Source organism: Toxotes jaculatrix, chromosome 2 (assembly GCF_017976425.1).
Source record: "Toxotes jaculatrix isolate fToxJac2 chromosome 2, fToxJac2.pri, whole genome shotgun sequence".
In the NCBI taxonomy this organism is placed as follows: Eukaryota; Metazoa; Chordata; class Actinopteri; family Toxotidae; genus Toxotes; species Toxotes jaculatrix.
The window spans coordinates 17,031,128-17,054,673 of NC_054395.1; the positions used below are offsets into that span (position 1 = coordinate 17,031,128).

General features: G+C 43.6%; 1 protein-coding gene across 2 annotated transcripts in view; it reads left to right on the forward strand.

The window, feature by feature from the left end:
• The first annotated feature begins 232 nt into the window (after positions 1–232).
• The window catches only part of l1cama (L1 cell adhesion molecule, paralog a), a 42,103-nt gene continuing 18,789 nt past the window's right edge, over positions 233–23,546 (forward strand). For both annotated transcript variants that reach the window (XM_041065560.1, XM_041065567.1), the window contains exons 1-3: positions 233–335; positions 21,651–22,037; positions 23,323–23,337. In XM_041065560.1, coding sequence (XP_040921494.1) covers positions 21,908–22,037; positions 23,323–23,337 — 145 coding nt within the window. In that variant the 5' untranslated portion in view covers positions 233–335; positions 21,651–21,907. The remainder of the gene's footprint in view (positions 336–21,650; positions 22,038–23,322; positions 23,338–23,546) is intronic.

The window sequence follows — 23,546 nt, forward strand, 5'->3', positions numbered from 1 at the left end:
GGGGGGGTGAGGTGGGGGGTACATTAAAGGAATGGCCAGGATCCACAGAGACTGAGGTGAAGAGAGAGCGAGGGAGGGAACAGAGGAGGACGGAGAGAAGCAGGCAGAGAAGAGGGGTGATGTCACCTCTAACAGGCAGCCAATGAGAGTCAGGGAGGGAGGAGAGAGAGCGGCCGAAGGAGGGTGTGTTTTTCTATCACTGCAGCATCAGCAGAGAGGAGAGGGGCACAATCAATTTCACAGAGAAGAAGAAGAAGAAAAGGCACAAGTAGATAAGGAAGAGAGGGGGAAAAGGACGCAAGGAGTTGCCAGAGGAAAGGAGCATCACTGCGAAGGTAAGAGGATCTTTTTGCGATGAGATGAACAGTTTGTCATTACATGGAAAGAGAGGGAGAGAGAGAGAGAGAGAGAGAGAGAGAGAGAGAGATGGTGAGCGGACTAATTAGGCTCTTAGGTGGAGGTGGCTTGTTATGGAATCACACCTTTGCTTCATCCTCTGCTGGCAGTAAAAGATGACAGTCTGGTTCATGTAAATCACTTTAACAGCTTCTCATTTAAATGTCCTCTCTTTGGAAATGTATCTTAGTGCCATCAGCTGTGTTGGCATTTAGGAAAACTATATCATTGCATCTATTTCAACACACTCTAATGAAAAAATAATAATTAGATAGATGTGAAAAAATGTTAAAAGACGTCTTTCATTTTCGTGGCAGAACTGTAGCAATGCATTACTTTTAACTCTTCAGAGAAATTTAGAGGATTAAAGGCAGGTGTCATGGATAACCTGTTGGTGCAGAATACTTTTAGAGAAAATGTTTTTTCTTTTGTTTCTTTCTTTTTTTTTCTGATTGAACATTCAGCGCATTGCATGCAACAGGGTCTCCTCTGACATTAATATTGAAAATACAGCAGTGCTGTGTGCCATTGTACTGCCTCACGGAAGACTTTATTTGCCATCATTACAGTATAACACTGCCTTATATTCACTTTGTTTTATATTCTGATCATGCCTAAAGTTGGGATTTGTGTTTATAGCAGACTGGATGCAATAATGATTCAATAATATTTATGTATTTTGTATGTGTTTGGGACTTCACTTTAAATCTGTTGCATCATTATACAATTATATCAGAAATCTATCAACAGGCTTTTTTTCAGTATCCTACCAAACATGAAAAATATATAATGCAAATGCTTTTAATCTCCTGCTTTGCACTGTGCAATTTTCTGCTAATTATTCACTGTGCTTTCCTTCTCCTTCTGCCTTGATACTTTAATATGAATATTCGTTTTCTCTTCACATTCCCCTCCCCCAGCTAATCGCTGAGTAGCTTAATGTTCAGTACAGCCCATGATTGCAATGTGCTGCGACGATTTTCATTGCTGTGCAGGATGAACCTCAGCTGTATGGTGAACAGCACAGCAGAACAGACTACAACAATTTTCTAGTCTACCAATCTTATCTCCTGCAGCTGCAGTGGGCCTGTTGTTCCTTGGCAATGACAGAGCCGGTTAAACTTAAACTACACACCTTGGTGGGAAGGAGGAGAAGAAGGAATCTGAAAAGAGCTGGTAGAAGGAAAGGGAGAAAGAAAGATTCAGATATCAACAGGAGACGGGGTGAGAGAGATGTTTATACAGAAGGAGATATCAGGGGAAGTGAAAACAAGGGTGGGGCAGCGCACACAACAGACTGTGGAGGTGTGCCCATGAAAAGAAGGCACTCACCTGGCTGCATGCCATACAGCTGGCTGCTGTCACCCTCTGCGGCCTATTACACATCTGTTCTACCCAATGGCACAAAACAGACAATATTCCACCCACCAGTTGTGTTAATGATGTAGAAAACCGTATTGCCAGAAGCAGCTGCTGCCAAAGGCTATGAGCTTGTTTTGTCTGTTTGTTGTTTCTGAATGTCTGTGGTGTTTTGTGTGGTAAGCACATCTTTGTACGTATTCTCCTATCGTACACTCACATGTGCATATCATGCACAAAGATATTATTAGATTGACAAAACTATAACTACATGTACAAACGTGGGTTTGTGCATATCTGCTCACATCATGTGAGAGTGTGTGTATGCTAGTGAACCTGCTCTCTCTCTCTCTCTCTCTCTCTCTCTCTCTCTCTCTCTCTCTCTCTCTCTCTCTCTCTCTCTCACTCTCTCCCTCCCTCCATGCCTCAGTAGCCTGCAGCTTGTCCCAGATGAACCCAGTCAAGGGACTGGAGGGGAGCGAAGGCGCTGCGCCTGACAATGGCTTGTCACCATGTGTACAACATCCATAAACATACTGCACTGTACACATGCACACAATAGATCACGATGCAGCTGCTGCTGAAGAGGGCGTGTTGGGGTGAATTGTGTGCGTGCATGTACGTGTCTGTGTGTGTGTGTTCATCTTTTCCATAGCAGCAATGCTCCAGAGACCCACTGCTGGTCACATTATCATACTATTTAATGCAGTGGAGTTTGTATGGCCACGGCAGCCGGAGCCCTAGACAAGAGCTGGGAGCTGCTGGTGTAGCAGCGATGTTGTTGTCGGAGTAGCTGGCTAGACTTGTAATGTATGATTACCCTTGTTACAGTATGGTGCAGAATGTAATCTCCCCTCTGACGCCGGGCTGGTTAATTGATCTGTTCCATCAAAGAGATGGATGGAAACAGGGATTTATGTGAGGAGAGAGGTACAGAGAGACACAGATCTGCAATGAAAGGAGAGAAAAAAGGCAGGAGAGGATGGTGTAAGCTACATAAAAAGAGCCGAAGGAGAAGAAGGCTGAGTTCCTTTTGAAAGGCAAAGCACTTTGCATCCTTTAATGCATGGTCTCTGCTATAGGTGTAGAAGCAAGTAGAGAGAGAGAGAGAGAGAGAGAGAGAAGCGTCAATTAGGATATAAAAAAGGGCAAGGTCACAAGGGAGGATGGGCTGTGGCGAAAGAAAGAAAGAAAATAAGTGAATGAAAGACAAAAATATTAAAAGAAGGATTTCTAAACATTCTTTTAGAGGTAATATGTCTGATTACAATTGAAGAAGATAATGAAAGAAAAGCCCTGCCATGTATGGTCAGATATTTATACTTTTGCTGTATTAACTTTAATGGAACGATCATGTCAGAGTGCTGGCCTGTGTCCAAATGCCTTTAGTCCTGCAGTTGAAGTGGAGAGCTGGTGTTGTGTAGGAGGAGACTGGTGATCTGCTCTCAATCTGCCAGTTAGGAGCGGCTCCAGGGAAGAGCAGTGCTACACTGGCCCTTCGCTCCTCAGCCACCTGTTATAGCCTCGGGGCATCTTTGCCAGTCATTCTGCTCACCAGACACAGACATATGAACACACAACTTCTGCAACACACGCAAACAAACACTCTACAAATACACACTGCAGAGATCCTGTTGCAGTGCGCCAGATTAGAGATACTCTAATGTCGCTTCCTTGGCCTGATTACTTAAGCGTCTGCTACTGATCAAAGACGGCACACTGCACTTTCCGGGGATTTAGCTATTAAAGCAGAGACAGGGTAAAATAAGGGTTAAGAGAGAACTGTCTCTCAGAATGAAATGTCAACAATGACTGTTTCATCTGTGCTTTCTTTTTTTTTCTCTTCCTTTGAGAATTATAGTTGTAAAGTTACAAACACACAAGCGCAGATTCAAAGGCTTGAGAGTGAACTCCCTCGAGTTATCTTCAAACGTGTGCGTCTTTTCGATGCCCTGCACATGCGTGCGCACAGTTGCATGTGCACCTTCAGGATGCTGTCAAAATGAATAGTCTACCCCCCCTCCCAACCCCACTCTCCCAACCCTCCCCAGTTGCCATTCGGAGGCTGTTTGATTTAGACTGTGCAGATGGGAGTCAGCCCACTGGGTGTCAAGTGGGGGATCGTGTAGACATGCTGTCAGGGTTTGGTGGAGAATACATTGTGGTGATTTAGGGAGCTAAGGGTCAGATGGATTGACAGGCCATCCACGGGAAAATGATTATAGAGAATTGAGGAGGAGGGAAGGAGGCCAGCATAAGGGGAGAATGAAATTTGCAGAGGTGAGATGAGATGGGGCAGGGAGGGAAACCTAAAGATGGAAAGGACTGATTTAAAAGGTAGCAAGGTGGTATGGAGATGCCGGAAAGATAAAGGCTGTCATGGAAGATGAGACACAGTGGAAGGGGATAGTCATGGCAATTTCTCTAAACCAGCTTGTTTCAGTCATCACTTAAGAGTCCTGTTCTCTCTCCTTCGAGTCTCTCTTTCTTTTCCATACTCTTCCTGCCATGAACTTCTTTGGTTTGACTTGTCCTATCAGTATTCATGCAGTGGTGGACAGAGATGCCCACATCGGGGTCTTAATCAAAATAATGACTGAGGCTCCTATTAGCCTGCCCAGAAAGAGGCTCTCAGACAAAGACTCATAAATCCAACCCTATTATACAATTGAACCTGTGATGGAGACTAGGGCACAAATAGAGGCGTCATGTATGGAAATGAATTTAATTTGGCAGAGTGAATTACCTTATTACAGCTTTCAGAAGTGATGGTATGAGAGAGGAGGAATTGTAGAATTCCCCTGGGTAACAAATGTGATATTACTGGTTAAAATTACACAACGGGAACCCCATAGTGGATATCATTCGAAACCAGGAGAAAAATTAATTACTGCCAAACCAATAACAAAGCTGGAGGGCCCTGATATTCTAGAAAAATCTACTAAAATTAGCAAATTAAAAAATATATAGTTGCTCTGCACATATTCTTTATCACTTTGTTTTATAAGTATGGTGCAAAAATAATCAAATCTAATTCTGTGAGTAAAATTTCTTCAGTGCACATGGTTTAAAATAAAGAACCAAACAGGAAAGCAATAAAGCTACACATATGATTGAATATGAATTAGGGGAGACCTTCTCTTTGCCTCCTTCATCTTTTTTTCTGTTAGACAAAATTATTTCTTTGTCTCAGCAACACAGAGAATTCCCCTTAGCGTCACTCCTTCTGGACTACAGTCAGCTCTATCAAAGAAGCTTTATTGTCCACATCAGGGAATATAATTAGACTAAATTGACCCTCTGTCCAGTGTGTTTCCCAACTGAATTTATGTGTCTCTATGAAGAAGAGGTCTGTTGATTGTCAAAGATGCGTCTCTGTGCATTTGTGTGCGTGCATGAGTCACTATCAACAGCGGCCAGTATGAGATGCCCTCATGAATGAATGAATTATAACCTGCATGAATCAACATTGTTGGGTTATTGCCTTTCATTTGTAAAAGATAATGCCAAGTGTCTGATGGCAGCATTGTGGAGATACAGTAAGTCTGTAAGTGAAATAGCTTTTGGGTAAAAATAGCTTTTAAATTAGGTTATGTCTTACCTTTTCTGCTTCAAAGAAAGTTAAAAATCCGTCATTCTTCCCACCGTAAAGGCCTTGAGTTAATTTTCATCTTTTTAAAAATCCTTGTAATGATTTATAACTTATCTTAGAATCCCTAAAGATTTCTTCAGTAATGTAACTATAAAAGGAAACAAAAATATTAGTTTTTCTCATTAGTGGTAGTAAAGAGCCTCCACTTGCATTTCATAATGATATTTTATCGCTGGTTTACAGCCTACAGTAGCAGTGGCTACAGGGTCTAAGAACTAAAGCTGTACTATACGGCTCATCTATTGTACTTTATGTAGAATGCACAAAATAATATATTATAAAGCTTAGTAACTTTAAAGTTATATTATGTGTTAATGTTACATAGCCTGAACCAACTAGCAAGCTAGCTTGCTAAGGACCAACCGAGCCTTTCAGCAGCAATCCTGAGGCTAAGTTAACGTAATTTTTAACAAACAGACATTGGTGGGACTACAAATGCAACCAAATGTAATGTCAATGTCAACAGCACCATCTAATGTTTATTATGCTGTCTCTGGTTGTTTTTGTAAATTTCATAATACCAAATTTAGCTCCATATAAGCTAATATATGTATTTGACAATATTGACAATATTTCAGGCACCACTGACCACATTGTGATACTCTGGGGAATTTATGTGTCATTGTGCCATTCTGATTTGATTGCACAGGCTGTTTATTAAGGAGACAGAACAGCATACTACTATACTTACTAATTTATTGACTTGTTGCAGAGAGGCCGGCTTTATTTTTAATGAAACTTGGGGGGATGGTGGGCTACCTTAGCACTGTTGTTTTGATTCAAGTTACATCATACTGCTCTGCTAAGCTTTTTCCAGGCTTTTTCAGTACTGTTGGAATTTATTCTTGAGCTGTGCTCTTTGTTTTTCTTGTCAGTTTCCCCCCTGACGATGCTTCTCCATGTCCTTGGCATGACTTTCATCCTACCCCAGATATTTTCTGTTGCCAATATTTCAACTTAGAAAAAAACAGTTTATTCACACAGTCAATACTCTGTCAATAGAACGGCCACTAGTAATGCTTAGGGGTATTTGACAGTCATGACTGCATGTTTTGTGTGGAAGCTGCAAGTCACTGTTTCACCAGAGCTGAGGAAGATCCCCTGAAAGACATTTACATTCTGGCACTAAGGCATTATCACAGTCAAAAAGTTGACACGTTTCTCTTTCCTCCCTGGATTGGAAAGCCTGACTTGAATTCCAACTCTGGGCCTCATGCCATAGCATGTTCAGTCTGTTGAAGCATCTCAGAAGCATACCCAAGATTTTACTTATCAAATGATGTTCCCTGGAACTTTACAAATTTGGGCTGGGAACTGTAGATGAATTAAGTCTATAAATTGCACTGAAAAGATGCAGATGAAGAGAGAAATGTTTGGTATGTTGCAGCTGAGACACACAAAGTCACGGAATTGAATTGAGGGTGGCTGCTTGACATTAAATGAATGGCACACATCATTTTCCCGCCTGTGAAATACAGTGTGGTTTGATACTGTTCTGAATCAATCTGAAGGCTTATTTATTTGGAGTGTTTACATTTAAGTGTATTGATTTTGTTTCACTTGACTCTTCCCTGCTCTATACCTGCACTTCATTTGAATTAACCATAACTGAAAGAGATGGGGCAAGAAACACAGGCATCCAGACACACTTGAGGTGAGACAGCATCTTCAACTCTTGCAGGTGATCTAAGTAACCCAGCCTGTCTGTATTTGTCTCCTTTCTATGTCTCTGTGATGTTGTGATTACAGTTTCTCGCAGGCGCTTTATCTGCTGTGTCAGCCATGATATATTCATTAGAGTCGGATTTCAGAGAGTAGGAGGGGATCAGGTTTTGAGTGGGTTGTAATCCCCATACACTGGCCTAATTTAATCTCACCTACTGTGCCATCCTATTACACACTACACCCACCGCATGCATGCAGGCGCTGGCTGGAGGAGAGCAGACGAGGGGCATGCAAGGTTAAAACGGGGTAATGCCAGACAAGAGGCATGGAGACAAAGAAGGAGGGTTGTAAGAACAGAACTACAGAGAAGGCAAATTGATTATGAGCAGCAGGAGAGAGATTCAAGTACAGAGAAAGAAAGAGAAAATGTCAAGGAGTAAAGAAATGTCAGACAACAAGGGTTCTCTTTAAGTTTGTTTTCATGAGTAACAACAATCGAGTCGTGTTTGCTTGCTTCTTTCCCAGCTGAGTGGGCAGCTTCGCCTTTCAGAAAACACAAGATGACATCTTCTGCATGTATTGGATGACTTGGTATACATTAAAAAAATGTCTCTCTGTGTCAGATTTTTGGTCGTTAGGGTCCTGTAGCCTGTATTGAGAGTGACAGTAGAGACTGATGGGAAACAACATTTTCGCAGCCCATGCAGAAATGTAGAATCCCTCATCTGGTGAAAAAACATTAAAACAGCCAGAAAATTTGGAGTTTTGACCCAGCACTAATTTAACTGTGATATGCACTGACATTATTATTATTGCTTATAGATTTCTCTCCAACATAACCACAATCATCATTATCTGCATTTCAAGTAGTCTGTTTTGCCTCTTTTGTCACATTCAGTCACACAGTCTGTACCCTCTTTCACCTGTCCAGTGATCCTTTTGTTGTGTATTTTGGGATGTCCCCTATCTCATTATATCCATTTGGCCAAGTTGCAGATAATTTGCATGTCACAGAGACTTTACACTGTGGAAAAAAAGGTTTATATAATCCATTCTGCTGTTTTCTTTACCATTTATGACCTACATCTCTCTCATCATCCATCCTTATCTGCTCATATCCAGAGTAAATTAGGCCATGCTGTCCTGCTACGCACTCCACACACTATCCAACCAAAGAGAATGTAGTCTGTGAATCTGCTCTCGTTAGCCTCTTGCGAATATGGACTTGTGTGTGTTTTTAAACCAGGTTGGTGTTGGAGTTGTTTGAGTTTGCTCTCTGAATTGATCAGGGGTAATTGGGCATGGCGCTACAGAGAGCCTCGCGCTGGGCCCAAGCTGCAATAATGAGACTCTATATTTAGCTGTAAAACTGTCTGTTTACATCAGCCATCATGCTCTGTTGAACAGCGGGAAGAATTGAGCATGTGCGTTTGTGTGGCTAAACTTGCAGGGCGCACCTTTGTGTTAGAGATTGTTGTAAATCATTTGTTGAAATGTGAAGCTGAAGAGAGGACTGACAGATGTAGTAGGAAGCAATAAGGAGACATGGGGGGAGGCTTCTTGTTAATACGAGGAAAAGATAAAAGACGCAATCCCCAAGAGAAAGCACATGAGTGCCGAGAAGGAAAAATAGATTTATATAGGAGTGCAGATGTCACACTGAGGGGAAGGAGGGAGACGAACAGAGAAAAGACAAAGACTTGAAAACAAAACAAGGAGATAAAGAGAGAAGCTAGTGAGAACAGACAGAGGGGCCGGATATTGTTAACGATCTTAATGAGGTAATTATACACATAAGCAAAGACTTCATCCTCCAGGCCTTATATGGCTGGGTGGGGCAGGGGAAGCAGGGGAGAAAATGGAATGCTTGGAGAGAAAGAAAGGACATTTTATTATCACTAACCTTTTAATAATGTTGATTGTACCATTAATGTGTAATCCCGCTCAGGGCGACGAGCAGAAAGTGTGAGAGTGCTGAGGTTAAGATGGGAGGACGATGTGGGGAGACAAAGAGAGAAAGACGCAGGGAGCAGAGAGAGATGGGAGGGTAAAGGACAGAGTTCCTGTAGCGATTAAAATGTCAGTGTGTGCTGTGGCAGATGCACACCTGCCAAGCACACACACTTTCAGACACACATGTGCTGCTCACCTGCATCTTCTCAGGCTGTGTACCGAGCGAGTCTGTGACACTAATTAAATAAGAGGAGCACAACCCCAAACACAAATAGTAGAACTGTCTACAGGCGGAACTGACGGTATTAAATCAGCATGTGCTCAGCGCTGGGATGACTTCATTCTCAGTGGGTGCTGTATATCATCCATCTTTATACGTCCTCGTAACTCTTCTTTTCCTTCCCTTCCCCCATCCCCTTTGTCTTTCCTTCCCTCCTTCCATCCATCCTCCATACAGTGGTCCAGACAGTTTGTGTTTTATTTATGACTATGTGGTGAACACTGTTTTGACCAGTCTGTGGTTCAGAGGGGGACAACCAACGCAACAGTAAATGTTAGTGACAGGGATGTTCCTGGTCGTCTGGCTGTCATGCACACTGTTCCCTGTGAGTTGGCCCCTCAGCCAGACTGCGGGGCCTGTCTGCCTCCACAAGTGTCAGAAAAGCTGGTTTCTCCAGTTTGAAGGAAGGAAAAAGTCTCTGAGGTGTTTGAAAAATGTTGTCATACAAAAGCTGTGTTTGTTTGGCCAGTGCTAGCTCTAAGAGTTGCTGACGTTCTGTGTGGGTGTCCTATATAGGAACCAGCATGTTCAGCAGGTTTTAAGCCATGCTATCATGGGATGGAGATGATTTAGATATCTGCCTCTATAGCAGGAGATATAATGTTCTAGAAAATTGCCACTGGTCCACTTTCTTCATGAGAAGGTGTGTTTATGTGGGTGTTGCTCATATATTTGACTGTGGGGACTAAATTCAAGAGTATCAGCAGCTGGCAACGAGCATCTTTGTTTTGTGTGTGTGTGTGTGCGCGTGTGCGTGCGTGTGTGTGTGTACTGTATAGATTGTCAGACCTCACTGACCAAACTCTCTATGAAAAGCTCATCAACTGGTTGTTTAGCCACAGGGAAAGGTCAGAACAGCTTCCTGTGCATCCCCGTGGCCTCTCTCTCTCTCTCTGTCTCTCTATTTCTATCTGTTTTTCTCTCCCTCTCTTTCTCTCACTGGAATTGGGGCTGAAGCATTTCTGTCATCTCTCATAACTGAAGCAAAACGGGAGGGAAAGAGAGATGAGAGAGTGCGGTGGAGCTGTGGCCACAGCTGGGGCTTCTGCGTACAGGGCAATACCCCAGGAGGAAGAGGAAGGGGAAAGAAAAGATGATGCAGGAGGTGAGGAGAGAGGAGGGAGAGAAGCAGCGAGGCTCTGCGAAACAATATAAACAGAGAAGAGATGAAACAGCAACCTCATTTTTTTTGCTTATTCATTCTGTCTGCTTCCTGGAATAGATAATATAAAACCAGATATACTTGTCACATCCTCTAAATATATGACAGGAGAAGACGCACACACATACACACACACGCATAGACTTATGCAAACACAGACGGGATGGAACAGGTTGTCTGTTTACTCTCTTTCATATTGCGCCTTGCTGAAAATTGCTTTGCGTTCCAGAAAATGTCACGTCCTTGATCTCTTTGCACCACTACACATCGGTGCGTGGAAGGGCTGGAGCTGTGCAGACACGTGGGGAGGGGGATTTGCGGAGACGGGGGTCTGCAGCGGAGACGTGGCTGTGCGCCTCAGATAACACTGCAGCCTTTGATGGAGCCTGGCCCTCCTCTGTTGGAGAGCGCAAGCCGCTCCGCCTCAAATAGATCTCCGCTGTGGACTCCATTGGTAATGATTGGATTTAGTTACAGAGCAGAAATGGTTTGCTGATGATAATGATAACAGATGCGATGGGAGTTAGTCAGCCACTTAGGGTCGAGGGATTGTATCGATGCTGTGCCAGCCTGCAAATTTCCCCTTAGACTGGACGGTCTCTCTCAGGCTTGATGAAAGTTGATGGCAGAGGTTGATAGAATGCTACCTGTAATTGCATTGTGTATGATCATGGTTGGGCGGTCGTAATGAAGATGTAGTGCTGGACAGATGGAACACAGTGCTCTGTAAGCTTCTTTCTATATGGAAGCAGAAGAAGGCTAGGTGGGAGGGAGGGGTTGGGTAAAGGAGTTCAGGAGGAGAAAAAGAGGGAGTTTCATTCTGATGAATGGAGTGAGAGACAATCAGCAGGGAGCAGAGAATAGAGAACAGAAGTGAAAGAGAGAGGAGCGCAAATAGACTTTCGGCAAAGACGACAGTCAGGAAGAAGGAACTCTTTCATGTATGGGTAGCATGTAGACATAACAGGGGAGCTGGAGAAAGGCAGAGATGGGGAAAGAGCAAGAGATGGAGACACAGGAGACGAGATGAAGGTGGAGAGCATAAAGTACGGATATATGACAGAGAGAGAGAGAGGCTATGGGGGAGGGGGTGAGGGGGATGAACATGTGGGAGGGGGATGGGAGCGAAATATTTGCTCTGTGCGGCTGAGCTGGAGTCAGCAGGTTGTCATGGTGATAGCGGGGTGAGAAAAGGAAAGTGAGCCAGGGGTATTGACACACAGCCCGAGACACTGCACACCATCACACACACACACGCACCTACACACAAAGACACACACAGACGCATGCTACAACAAACAAAATGAGTCATGCATAATAATACTGACCTGTCGCATCTTAAGTGAACACACTCATATTTCACAAACACACACACACACACACACACACACACACACACACACACACACACACACACACACACACACACACACACACACACACAGGTAGTGTGTACAAATAAGATGCACCCACATATGAAGCCCAGTAGTCATATCACTATGCAAACTCTGTTTCCCATGTCTCCCTGATGTCTCTTATCCTCAATCACCCTCATTTGAATGGCAGGCAAATCTTCTAAAACTGACTTGTCTTGCCAGACAATTACCCAAACCAACCTTCAGTCGGCTGCTACGTGTCTGTGTGTGTGTTGGTGTGTGGTGTGTGTGCGGGTTTGAGACACTGTGTGTATGTGTGTATGTGTCTGTGAGTCTTCACATATCTGAGCTTTGCGGTTTTCCTATGTGTGCTGATGACACAGTGAGACAAGAGAGGGAGAAACAAGCTGATGAAGAGACAAGCAGCAGCTCCAGTGGGGCATGGTTTTCTGAGCCAGTGAACACTCTTATATAATAATAATCTGTGTTTGTCTATCGATTTTTTAAAAACAAAACTTATGCGGAATAAAACTGCAGTCGAAAAGCACTTCTCCAAACCGCAGTCACTGCTGAAAGAAATGTAAAACGTATCACCATCTTGCATCATAGGATTTGTAGCTTGTTTAGCAGCATATAACAGCAGATGTTGAGGTTTTTATGAACTGCTTATAGAATCACTCACCACTCATGTGAAACATTCATATTTATAGAGAACTGCAATTTACTAACTAAGATGACAATGCACATTTTTACCTTCACAATTAATTCACCTTGACTTCAGTCTTGTGATGAACTTCACTGACGTTAAAGGCTCAGCAAGTCTGGCTGAAAATATCTTGAATTTACATGGATGCAGCAAATCCGAAAGATTGACTTGTCATTGCAGGGTGGGGAGAGAGTGTGAAGCACAAACAAAATACAGAAAACTGCAAATACAGCAGGAAGAAAAAAAAAAAGATTTCCATACTGGGCAACAAACAAATCAATAAGATTGCTCACTCAATGTTTGCACTTCTTGTAAAAGAATTAAAATGCAGTTTTAGCTGTGGCCCAACATAAGACAGAGTGCTGGAAGGTGGAATAAGTTCTACAGTTAATGGGGCTGTGATCATTTTTTTTTTTAAATTTCAGTCTTGACATAGGCGACTGTGGTGTTTCAAAAGACCTACAAGATCCGTTATTTTCTCTTCACTCTTTCTTTCGTTCCTTCTCATCGATACACTATCACCTCCTCTCTTTCCCTTCCGTTTCCACTCCATAGACATTTACTAGCGTTACATCTCCTGCTTCATCCCCAGAAGACCTTGTATTTGATTAGATGAGAAGCACTTAAGGGGAAGTGCTGCTTTTGCAACTTTTAACAAAGTTAATGGGATGGCCAAGAAGCTGTTGTCTGACCTGGTTAATAATTCGGAAGATGAGAATCACCAGGTCCTGAGAGTTGTTTTGCTGCTACTGTAGTCAGTTAACTTGTGACATCTGATTGTTTATACTCTATAGACTATTTTTTGTTGTTGATAATTTGCAGTGGCTTATATATCTCTCTTTTGCATGGCTGTGAATAATGAAGCTGTGTCATAATCCCAGTATCAGGCTAGGGAAAAGAAAAATCCAGCCATCCAGTCGTTGAACCACCGGGGCCCTTACATGCAAATGTGATACCAAAGCACTATGTATGACCTTGTCCTGCCAGTAGCTCATTTCCCTGAAGTGGTGGAGTATACAGGATTACATTCAACCTAAGGAGACCTTGACAAATGTTTCTGCCAAAGTCTAAATCTTAGCAGTAGGCTGTCTGCAGGGAAGCTTAGGGGCAAACATTACTCATATGACATATTATAAAAATGTACCTGTGCTTAAGAACCTCGAAAACAGTGACACAGAAATTTCTCTGCAAAACAAAGACATCACAGTGTCACAGTAGGCAAATGTTGTATTTTTGTAATGTTATCTCTATTTTAAGAATGCTTTTTCTCTGAGACATAAGTTTCTCAAATGTCTAACCTGTTGTAATGGAGGTCGTAGGTCACATATACATACCCCACCACCACAACCACCACTCCTCAGGGTGTGGCGTGTTGATTTTCCCTGCGGAGGCAGCCACGTGTCCTTGCGTGTCACACGAGTCGCTGGCAGCTGTGTCCTCCATCACTATATGGGCCACCTATCACCAGGCCCGAGGGACCACTCCCTCCTCCTCCTCCTCTGTGTCTGCTGAATGACTGACTGCATATCCCCTCCTCAGACATCACTACGTGCAACAGTGGACACAAGGCTCCCCCCACCTGCACTCTTCGCTTGATGCAACCCAGACACACACACTCAGGTGCACACATATGCTCTCATTCACACGTGAGGCTTATCAGATAACCTTAGACTCATGCAGCTGTCTCTTCTGCTGCTTTACACTGTATTTATGCAGGGTTAACTTGAATAACAATGTGACCTGTACAGAAAAATAACCATAAAGTCATGTGAATGTTTTGTGCTTTTACATATAAGTCATAGTATGGATGTTCCAGCATTTGCTTCAGTGGCGTCATTGGCTGATTTCCCTCTGGTGTTGTTACATACTGTTTGTGTTGTTGTAGCTGGTTTGTCATCTCCAACAGTGTTAATATGCTGCATCTGGTTTCAGGGCTAACACTGACAGATACTATACTGATGTCAGCTTCTTTTTACTGGTCTGTCTGGCTCCAGTTTGATCCCCAAAGGCTTTACTAGCACACACACATAAAATCTCCTCTTCACCAGTCTGATCTCCCTTTAATTTTTCCCTCTGAGGGATGAATGGCTGCATTCAAACATTAGTTTTATTGAAGGATTTCCAGTGAGCTTTGCTTTCCAAACAGCACATGTCGTCACAAAGGTAGAGAAAAAAAAAAGAGGCAGTGAAGGTCAAATTGCACATCAAAATAAGAAGAAACACAGGCAAGGCTGTTAGCTCCAGAGGAACAGGAGAAAAGGGGAGAAGCTGACTGGGAGAGATAAAGAGAGAGAGAGAAAAAGCAGGGACTGTGGGATGGAGCAGGAGACGTAAAAGGAAGCAGGGAGGGGAAAGAGAGAAGGTCACTCCTAATAGCTCTTCCACATAATTTCATAATGTCATGATTGCCTCTCTTTACAGAAGCTAACACCATTAACTATTTACTGGTTGGACACCACTAAACCGTTCAGCCACAAAAAAAGTATCTTCCTAAGCTGTATGTGTTCATCATCGCACACATAAGTGCATAATAACGTGCCTGTGAAGATGTGTTTGTATATGCATCCCATGTTATATCTTCTGCATGACACCTAGGGTGTGTCTGTAATTAGCGTGCTTTGTGCTGCAGGCACAGAATCTGACTGATACTGCTGCTAATGAATCAAATAATACCCACAGGCAAGGGTGCACCAGCGTAGGGTGAGTTTGTACGGTGTGTACATAGACAGTACACATATGTTTCTCATTTAGTATACAAAAAGATTTGATTTGTTTGCTTGTTGTGTGTGTATATTTATTTTTCCAGTGAAAAGGGAGTGTTTTCTTTCTGTAATTATTAAATTACCGGCGTATTGAAAAAAATCATTGAACCCGTTCAACCATACTAAAGTCTAAAGAGTTTGTCATGCTCCATTCCATTTTTTTTCTTTTAGTTTATTGATGCTGTATTGATAGGCGAGCCATAAGCAAATTACTTTATCAGTTTGTTTTGACCAGCAGCTATCATGCTAGAAGCATAGAGGGCTATAGAGGCAGCACTCTGCCTGCAAGACTGGCTCCATTAGCTGACAAGAGAGATTAGCTGACCTGCTGACACATAGCCCGATCTTTACTGATAAACACACAGACCCGCACAAACACACACACATACAGGGAATCTGATACACTGTTACATTAGGGTAACACCCCTGTTTTTGATCGTTAGAGAGCTTTTACTGGTCAGTGATCCTTTAACCAGATATCTCTCTTTTCACTTCTATCTTTTTTCCTCTGTTCTTTCCATTTTACCTCTTTCACTCTTTGTTTTTGCTTTCTATTAATTTTTCAGACTTTTTGTTGCCGACTTCGTTGTCAACCCCGCCTTTGATCTCCCGCCGGTCTTGCCCTTCTTTCTCTTTGTCAGTTTTCCTTCCTCCGTCCCTCCGTCCCTCCTTCCCTCCATCCACCTCTCCTCTCTTTCTCCAGCCCTCGCGGATGTCTTAATGAGTCCACTCCCTTCTCTTTGAATTATTCACCACTTCTTTTATTCTACCATACCCATTGTGTCTTAAGGGGAAAAACATCAATAAATAAATCACGCCAGAGGTAGCTTCTTTTGCAGTCTTGGCAGTAGGAGTCATGACAGTGTGTGTGTGTTTATTGGTGTACAAAGGAGTGAGAGAGTAAGAGTGGAGAATTGCAGCGGACTTTGGAAATCTTGTACTTGTGTTCTGTATTTTAACTTTCAGTTGGATAGGTCTTCAAATGGTTTAACCTCATACATCTCTGTTTCTTGTATGTGTGTCCACACGTCTGTTTAAATGTGTGTACATAGTGTGGATGTGAAGACATCCAGTATTTGTACTGACACATGAATGTGTGTGACTATGCGTGCGTTTGAGGGACAGCCCGTCAATGTGCACTAGCGAATGGGTGAGCGTGCGTACGTGCGTGCGCATACGTAAGTGATACCGCAAACCTGTTAGTGTCCATGTGTGTGAATAACTGAATTTGTATGTACAAGGGGGGGATGCTACGTGGAGACCCTGTTGTCATGGCAACCAGGATAGAGAGAGTGTGGGCGGTTGCCCTCACGGCTCCTCTGACAACCTTTATTTTCTCCAGCTTTGTGTCACTCCAATATTAACCCCTAACCCTTGGCAAAACAAGAGGGGGTGGGCTGAGGTGGGGTCCTCGAAAGAGGTGCAGGCGTTGGAGACTCTGGGAAATATGGCGTGAATTCTATCGCCACATTTGACACCAGTGGGAGTAGCAAAGTATCTAAAGGCCAAGCTTATGCTAATAGTGATATTGATAAATGTGCTGCCTGGGTAGCCTGATTCCAGATAAGCTGTTGCTCTGCAGCTTTTTTTTTTCACACTGGTAAATTTCCATTTGGAGTTGACCATGGATCATCAGTCTTGAAATTCACGTTACTTGGCTTTTTAAACGAAGAGTGCCAGCATTTGAGAGATATTGGTTTCCCACTGTGCTGTAAAGCCCCTTTTCCATTAAAGTTGCAAATATTGAATTAATCAGCCGCAGTGCCTATTGTCCAAACCAGAGTGCTACCACAGCAGTTTATTAAATTGAGAAAAGGCATTGAATATGGAAAAGAAGAGAAGGAGAAGAGAGGAAAAGAGACTATGTAACGTATTGTGAAAGGTGATCATTGAAGAAAGCTTTTAGTGTCAGCTACCAAGGGGGCTGAGGGAGGAGAAGGAGAAGACTGATAAAAAGGCGACAGGAAAATGGGCTCTCATCGTTCTTGGACAGTTCCTATTATAAGACCCGGCCCATAAGTAGAAACACTTTGAGAAAATGTAAAAAAAGGCTTGTACAAAATGCAATCTTCACTGCGGTGAATGAAGAAAGACATGTCTGTGTTACAGAGTGAATCGTGGAGCGGAGAAGAAACAGGTAGCCAGTATTATTTCACATGATTTGTGGTATTTTTCTGCTGTAGTGACAAAGTGGGTCTGAGACTTGTCTCACTGCAACAGGCTCATGCATTAAGTATGACCCTGCCAGAGAGAGGAAGAAGGGAGGGTGTGAAGGAGAGAATCAGACAGCCCCACCACAGACACCAGGTATAGATGGACAGCATCAGTCTGGGACCAAACCAAATGTATGGTGAGGGGTGCAAATGAATTATGAATTTGGGTGAATTTAGGGCAAATTGTGCCGACAGGAAGGAGATTTCTATGAATAATTCACTCTTTAGGGGGCCTGATCATCTACCCCCCACCAGCACCACCTTGTTCCTCAGACCCCCCTCCTCACTTTTACCATCCGATGACCCTTAAAATCTCTCACTGCCCTTCTCCTGTGATGCTATAACTCCATTGGTCCATTTGTCTTAGTGAGTACTCTCTTTGTTTTATGTCGAAAATTACTATCTTTTTCCTGTCCCTCCGTCTGCCTCTTTTCAGCCCGATGTTTCTCCAGACACACCCCTGGGGGAAGAGGAGGGGGCAAAGGGGGGCATGTATTCGTTTATTTTTCTCCCCCCTCCTTCCACCCCGCGTCCTCTCCCCCTACACATCTTCACAGCTGGAGGTAGTTAATATTTAAAAGCATGGCATGACAGGACGCGAGACCTGCAAACACGTTTGAAAACACACACACACGCACGCACACACACACAAAACACACTTACACTAGAATCTGGTAAAGCAGTGCATCTGAACAAAGTACAGAGGGGCTTTCAGAATTGATGTTTGCATGACTCACTGTGTTGTGAGAAAACATACCAGGCTACATTCATCAGTACAGCGGCCCTTCACACGGATGCGTGAAGGTATGAAGCGAACAGCGAGAAGTGTCTCTTGCGTGTGGGTGGTTAGAACGATGGAGATTAGAATATGTGTGAAACCCAGAGCATGATTTGACTCTTAAGGTCTGATCTTTGTGTGTGTTTCGCCCTCCTTCACACACACACACACACACACATACAGATAAGAGAGCCTATTCAGCATTGGAAGTCCTTGGCAACGCCCAACATGTCTACCTAATGCTAATTACTACATTTTGCAAAGGACAGAAGGGTGGAATTTTCTATCTAACCGATGACAAGGGGGGGTACATATCACAATGGTAGTAGAGCAATTAAACTCTTCTAATGATAGCAGCACTAACAGCATAATATATTATGTTTGGGTTATTTCTGTTTTTGTAAGCAAAATGCCTCAAAGCAGGAATCCATGAATAATTGAATAGTTGTAAAATTGACTTGGTTGATTTGGGCTGTTTGATACATGGCCATTTAGTGGCTAATTTTCTGCAGTCAGGCTTTCTTGCGGAAAAAAAAAGAAAAGAAAAGAAACGACCACACCCTCAAGTCTCGACACAGCATTGCTCACTCTACAATCTCCCTGTGATTGAACGATTTCTGATGGCGCCCGTTGACAACCCAGCGGTGATAATAGTTTTTAAAAGCACTCAGAAACACTGTGACGGGTCATCTCAGCCCAGCTGCAAACAGCCATCCCAGGCGTAACCTCTGACCCTGTCCAATGAAGCAGGTAACAGGGCTAGGATTGAATCGCTGACAGCTGCACAGCAGCAGACAGAAGTGAAATCAGGCATTTGCTTCAGTGTCAGTGTCTCTCACCCCTGTGATAATGGAGCGGCAACAAGGCTCCATGCTGTGCAGTGTCAAAGAGACCAGAATACCGGACCGTGGTGCTGGATTCAGAAGGCCTTACACTCCTAATGAGAACGGAGGGAGGGAGGCCTTGTGGGCCTCAAAAAGGGAGAATGCCAGGCTGTTTCTTGGGAAAGCAGATTAAAATCAAGGAAGAAGAGCCACAACAAGCTCATTCAACCACTAATCCTTACCACTTTAACATGAAGGGCTCCTGTACTGGAGTGTCTGGGTAACAGTACACAGCGTGGAAGTGTGTCTGTGTACATATGTGTCTCAGACCACATCAGTCTGCGCTATCAGCATGTTTGTGTGGCTGAGTTGGTCCTGTTACATGGCAACCTTCCATACCATACTCTCCCCCTCTTTTTCTTTCTGTCTGTCTGTCCCATCCTCTCCACCCCTGCCAACCCATTATAGTGTTCCTCTTTACTGCTCCTAGTCAACATAACTGGAATATTCTGTGGCACAGTCTACCTCCTGACTGGAGCCCACTGGACCATGCCCTTTTATCTGTCTGATCTCTTCTGTCAGACCACTCGAGGTGTGTGTCTGTCTGTCTGCCTGCCTTCCTCACTCTCTGTCCATCCATGCATTACAGACTTCTTTGTATGTCTCCCCACAAGTGTGTGTGCCTGCTTGCGCACGTGCAGCACAGTCCCTTGGTGAATTGTTGATTGGCGGCACGACAAGCTACGGCCTGCCACATCGTTAATCAGCGTCCTGCTCTGCTCCATTCAGCTCCCCTTCACCATATCTTTGGAAGGGGCAATGACAGACAAGCTCCCACCTTAGATCACATTAACATGAGTACTAATACCCTGACTAGCCCTGCTTCATTCATCTGGATCTAATGGCATTTTGGAGAGGCCGGTTTAAGACCGGATCACTGTAATTGGCCCTCTGTCTCCAGAGAACAACAACTAAAGCAGCTTCAGTCTTATACCGGGACTGGAAAAGAAAGAAGATGTAGAGGAAGGGGACTAAGAAGAGAGTGAACAAATAATGCACACTGACTGGAAGAGCTTGCACATGTGTGTATGTGTGCATGTGGATGCACAGGATTAACGTCACAGCTGTCACCCTTTGTCATCCCTCCTCCTCCTCCTCCCCTCTTTCCACATCTCTCCTCTCCTCCCATCACCTCCCACCATCCCTCTTTCACTCTGCATCTCTCCTTGCTCACTGCTCCCTCTCCTCTGCTCTCCTCCTCAAACCCACTTTTCATTTTCCCCAGAAGTCCTCCACCCACTTCGCCCCTCCCTCTCCTCCCTCTCAGTGTGCTTGTTGTGCCATTCTTCTGACAAGGCAAGCAAGTGAGTGTAATGGCTCATTTAATCCTAATGCTGTTAGTTTAAACTGCCTTATTAAGGGCTTAGCTCTTGTTTGGTCTTTAATTTTATCTAATTTGGCTCTTTTTATGTAGACAAATCCCACATTCCTGTTTCTCTTTCTAAGGTATTGTTCAATACATTCGCCATTGATTGACATATGAGATATCCACAGTAATTACCTGGACAGCCATTACCCACTAGACACAAGAAAATGAATGATAATCACTGCTCTCCATCCTCTTCATGCCCTCCACTCTTCTCCATCATCTTCTTCTCCTCTCCTCTCTGACCTTTTCACTCTCTCCAAGGTCACCCATCACTCAGATTTTGGCACTGTAAACAAACCGCAGTATAAAGAGCCAAAACTCTTTCAATCAGGCTGCCATTACTGCAGAGCTGCCAAATGAGCACGCTGTCTCTATGATCGTCCTTTTCTTTTGTCTCACATGCACATCTTAATCATGGTGTGCTATAACAGTTCTTTGTGTGTGATACTGAGTAGTGTAAACAGTTAGTGGGCTGCGCCACGTGGTGCCGCGGGGGAGGACAGCCTGCATGTTGTGGCGAGGACCGACTCCAAGAGTACAGATGGAGAACGGATAGACTCCTAGCAGGGGTGGTTTGCCTCACTCACCATGACTGATAGCATCTTTATCGCACACTTATCGCAGCACTATCACCCAAGTACACCACAAATTGTTCAGTTCGTGCAGTGCAGCCATGACTGGTCATCCTAATTATCAACTATTTATTTGTCTGTCTTGTGTATTATCTGATTTGACACTTCATCAATCTGCATTTGTCTGTCCACAGCCCATCTGGATTCTGGGAGGCTCTGTTCAGCTTCTTGTTGTGGCCCTTCCATATGGGCCACTGCTCATATAATTAACCAAATGGAGGGTTTTGGGTTTTTTTTGCAGTAACAGATTCAGTGATACACATTGTTGGTGTTTTTTTTATTGGGATCTGTATTGTTGACTCTTGATTGGTGTGTTAACTCCATGTCTCGATCTGTCTATAGATCTGACCACATGGTGCAGGGTAATTTTTCTCCCATTCTGACACATGGCCCCTCTCTGCCCCTCCCTCTCTCTGTTCTTCTTGTCCTCCCATCACCTCCCCCCTTCTCTTTTATCTTTCAGAGAGGAGACCAGCAGGAGGGCGTGGACCTTACTAAAAGAAGGATACAGGGGAAAAAAATAAAAACGAGAGAAGACAAGAGGGACCAAAGACATACGAGGCAAAGCTGAGGCCTCCTGGAAGAGAAACATAGCCTCACACTTGCTCAGCACGAGAGAGTGTGTGTGTGTGTGTGTGTGTGTGTGTGTGAGGTTGCCCTCTGTGTGCAATTTACTGTACGTGTGTGTGAGCAGGTGGGACTTTGATGGGACAGTGAGCAATGCCTCACACGCAGCGACAGCAGGTTGACAGTAGGGGGCAGTGCTCCTCCCGCCTCCTCCCCCTCCTCCTTTTCCTCCTTTCCATTGCTGCCCGGCCCAGCCAAACAGCCATACACATACCCTCCAACTGTGAGTACTGATTCATATCGTACCATTCATAACAATGGTAGCTGAATGCTTTCATGAGGTTCAAAGACCTATTTGTTGTGTTAATTATATTGTTGATTTATCAAAGCACACTAATAATGATCTTTCATCATGATTAATTAGTGCAAATGAGCAGAATGAACATGTTTCTCTTTCAGTAGCCTCAATATTCAGGGTTGGATTGCGCTTTTATGCTCGAAATACTACACTATTTGAGGCTTCTTTGGTTAGTACTCATCTGCGCCATTGTGGTGTTTCTAATTACTCTGTAATTGATCCCCTCATACTGCATTGATTAGTCCCACTATTGATCTGGTTTCCTTGGTGCAAACCAGAATCTGATTGGGGAGTAATTTAATCAACAATCAAGTTATACAACAAAGATCCAGCGAGGTTTTTCTTCGCCTTCTCTCATTTCTTCCTCCTCCTCGATGCAATATGTGGGCATTAGAAATACAGCTGCGTTTTTGGCCCTGCAGGGAAATTGATCTTCATTTCTTCTGCTGCTGCCGGCCTGCCCACAGAGCTCCAGTAAAGAGAGAGAGAGAGAGAGAGAGAGAGAGAATATTGTTTCCACTGCTGCTTTTGTTGTTCACTCTTTACCTAAGGCTGCTTGCAATGAGTCACAGTCCTTCACCGCCTACACAGATTTCAAAAGTGTGTGTGTATACAAACAAGCAATTGCACATGCATGAACACACATGAGTTCTCTCTTTCTCACACACACGTATGCTGTAAATGTTGATGAAATGCAGTAAATTTCTCAATCCAATTCCCGAGGGGACGAGGTGACACGGAGGTGAGAGGGCTGAGGAGGATGAAGGGAAGATGATGAGGAGGTGAAGGAAGGAGCAGGTCAAAGATGTAAAAGGTCAAGGTGTCCCCTGCCTTTCAATTAGCGAATCCCTGGCTTGTCAATGAGAGTCAGTGAAGCCTGGATCAGGATCAATAAAGGAGATGCATTAGAATCTGTGTCAAGGAAGCTAGGGTTAAAAGCTACGCTCCATTACAGCAAACACTACACTGCTCTATCGTCCATGTATCATAATTGTTGTTCAATTATCAGTCAAACATCTATCTATTCATCTATTTATCTATCTTTCTATCTATCTATCTATCTAGCTAGCTAGCTAGCTCTTTAGCCATTTAGCTATCTGTTTTTGGCCTATCTATATATTTAACTCTCACTTTCTCCTTCTTGCTTACTGTGACTAAAATATTTTTTTCCCTCATTGCCTTTTCTGTGGACACCACTGTGGACTAACAGACCACATAAGTGATCGTAAGTGCTTTTAACTTTATTGACGTCTATCTGTCTTAATGCAGGTGCTGGAAAAGCTTATTGTAAACACTTTCATTATGCCAGAGAGGCTATTTTCCATCCACCATGCAATAAAACTCATGTTACACTCATGACGAATCTGTACTTGCAGTGTTTTGTGCATGTGTTTATGCATCTGTCTCAGAGGATGTCCTGGATTGTGAACATGC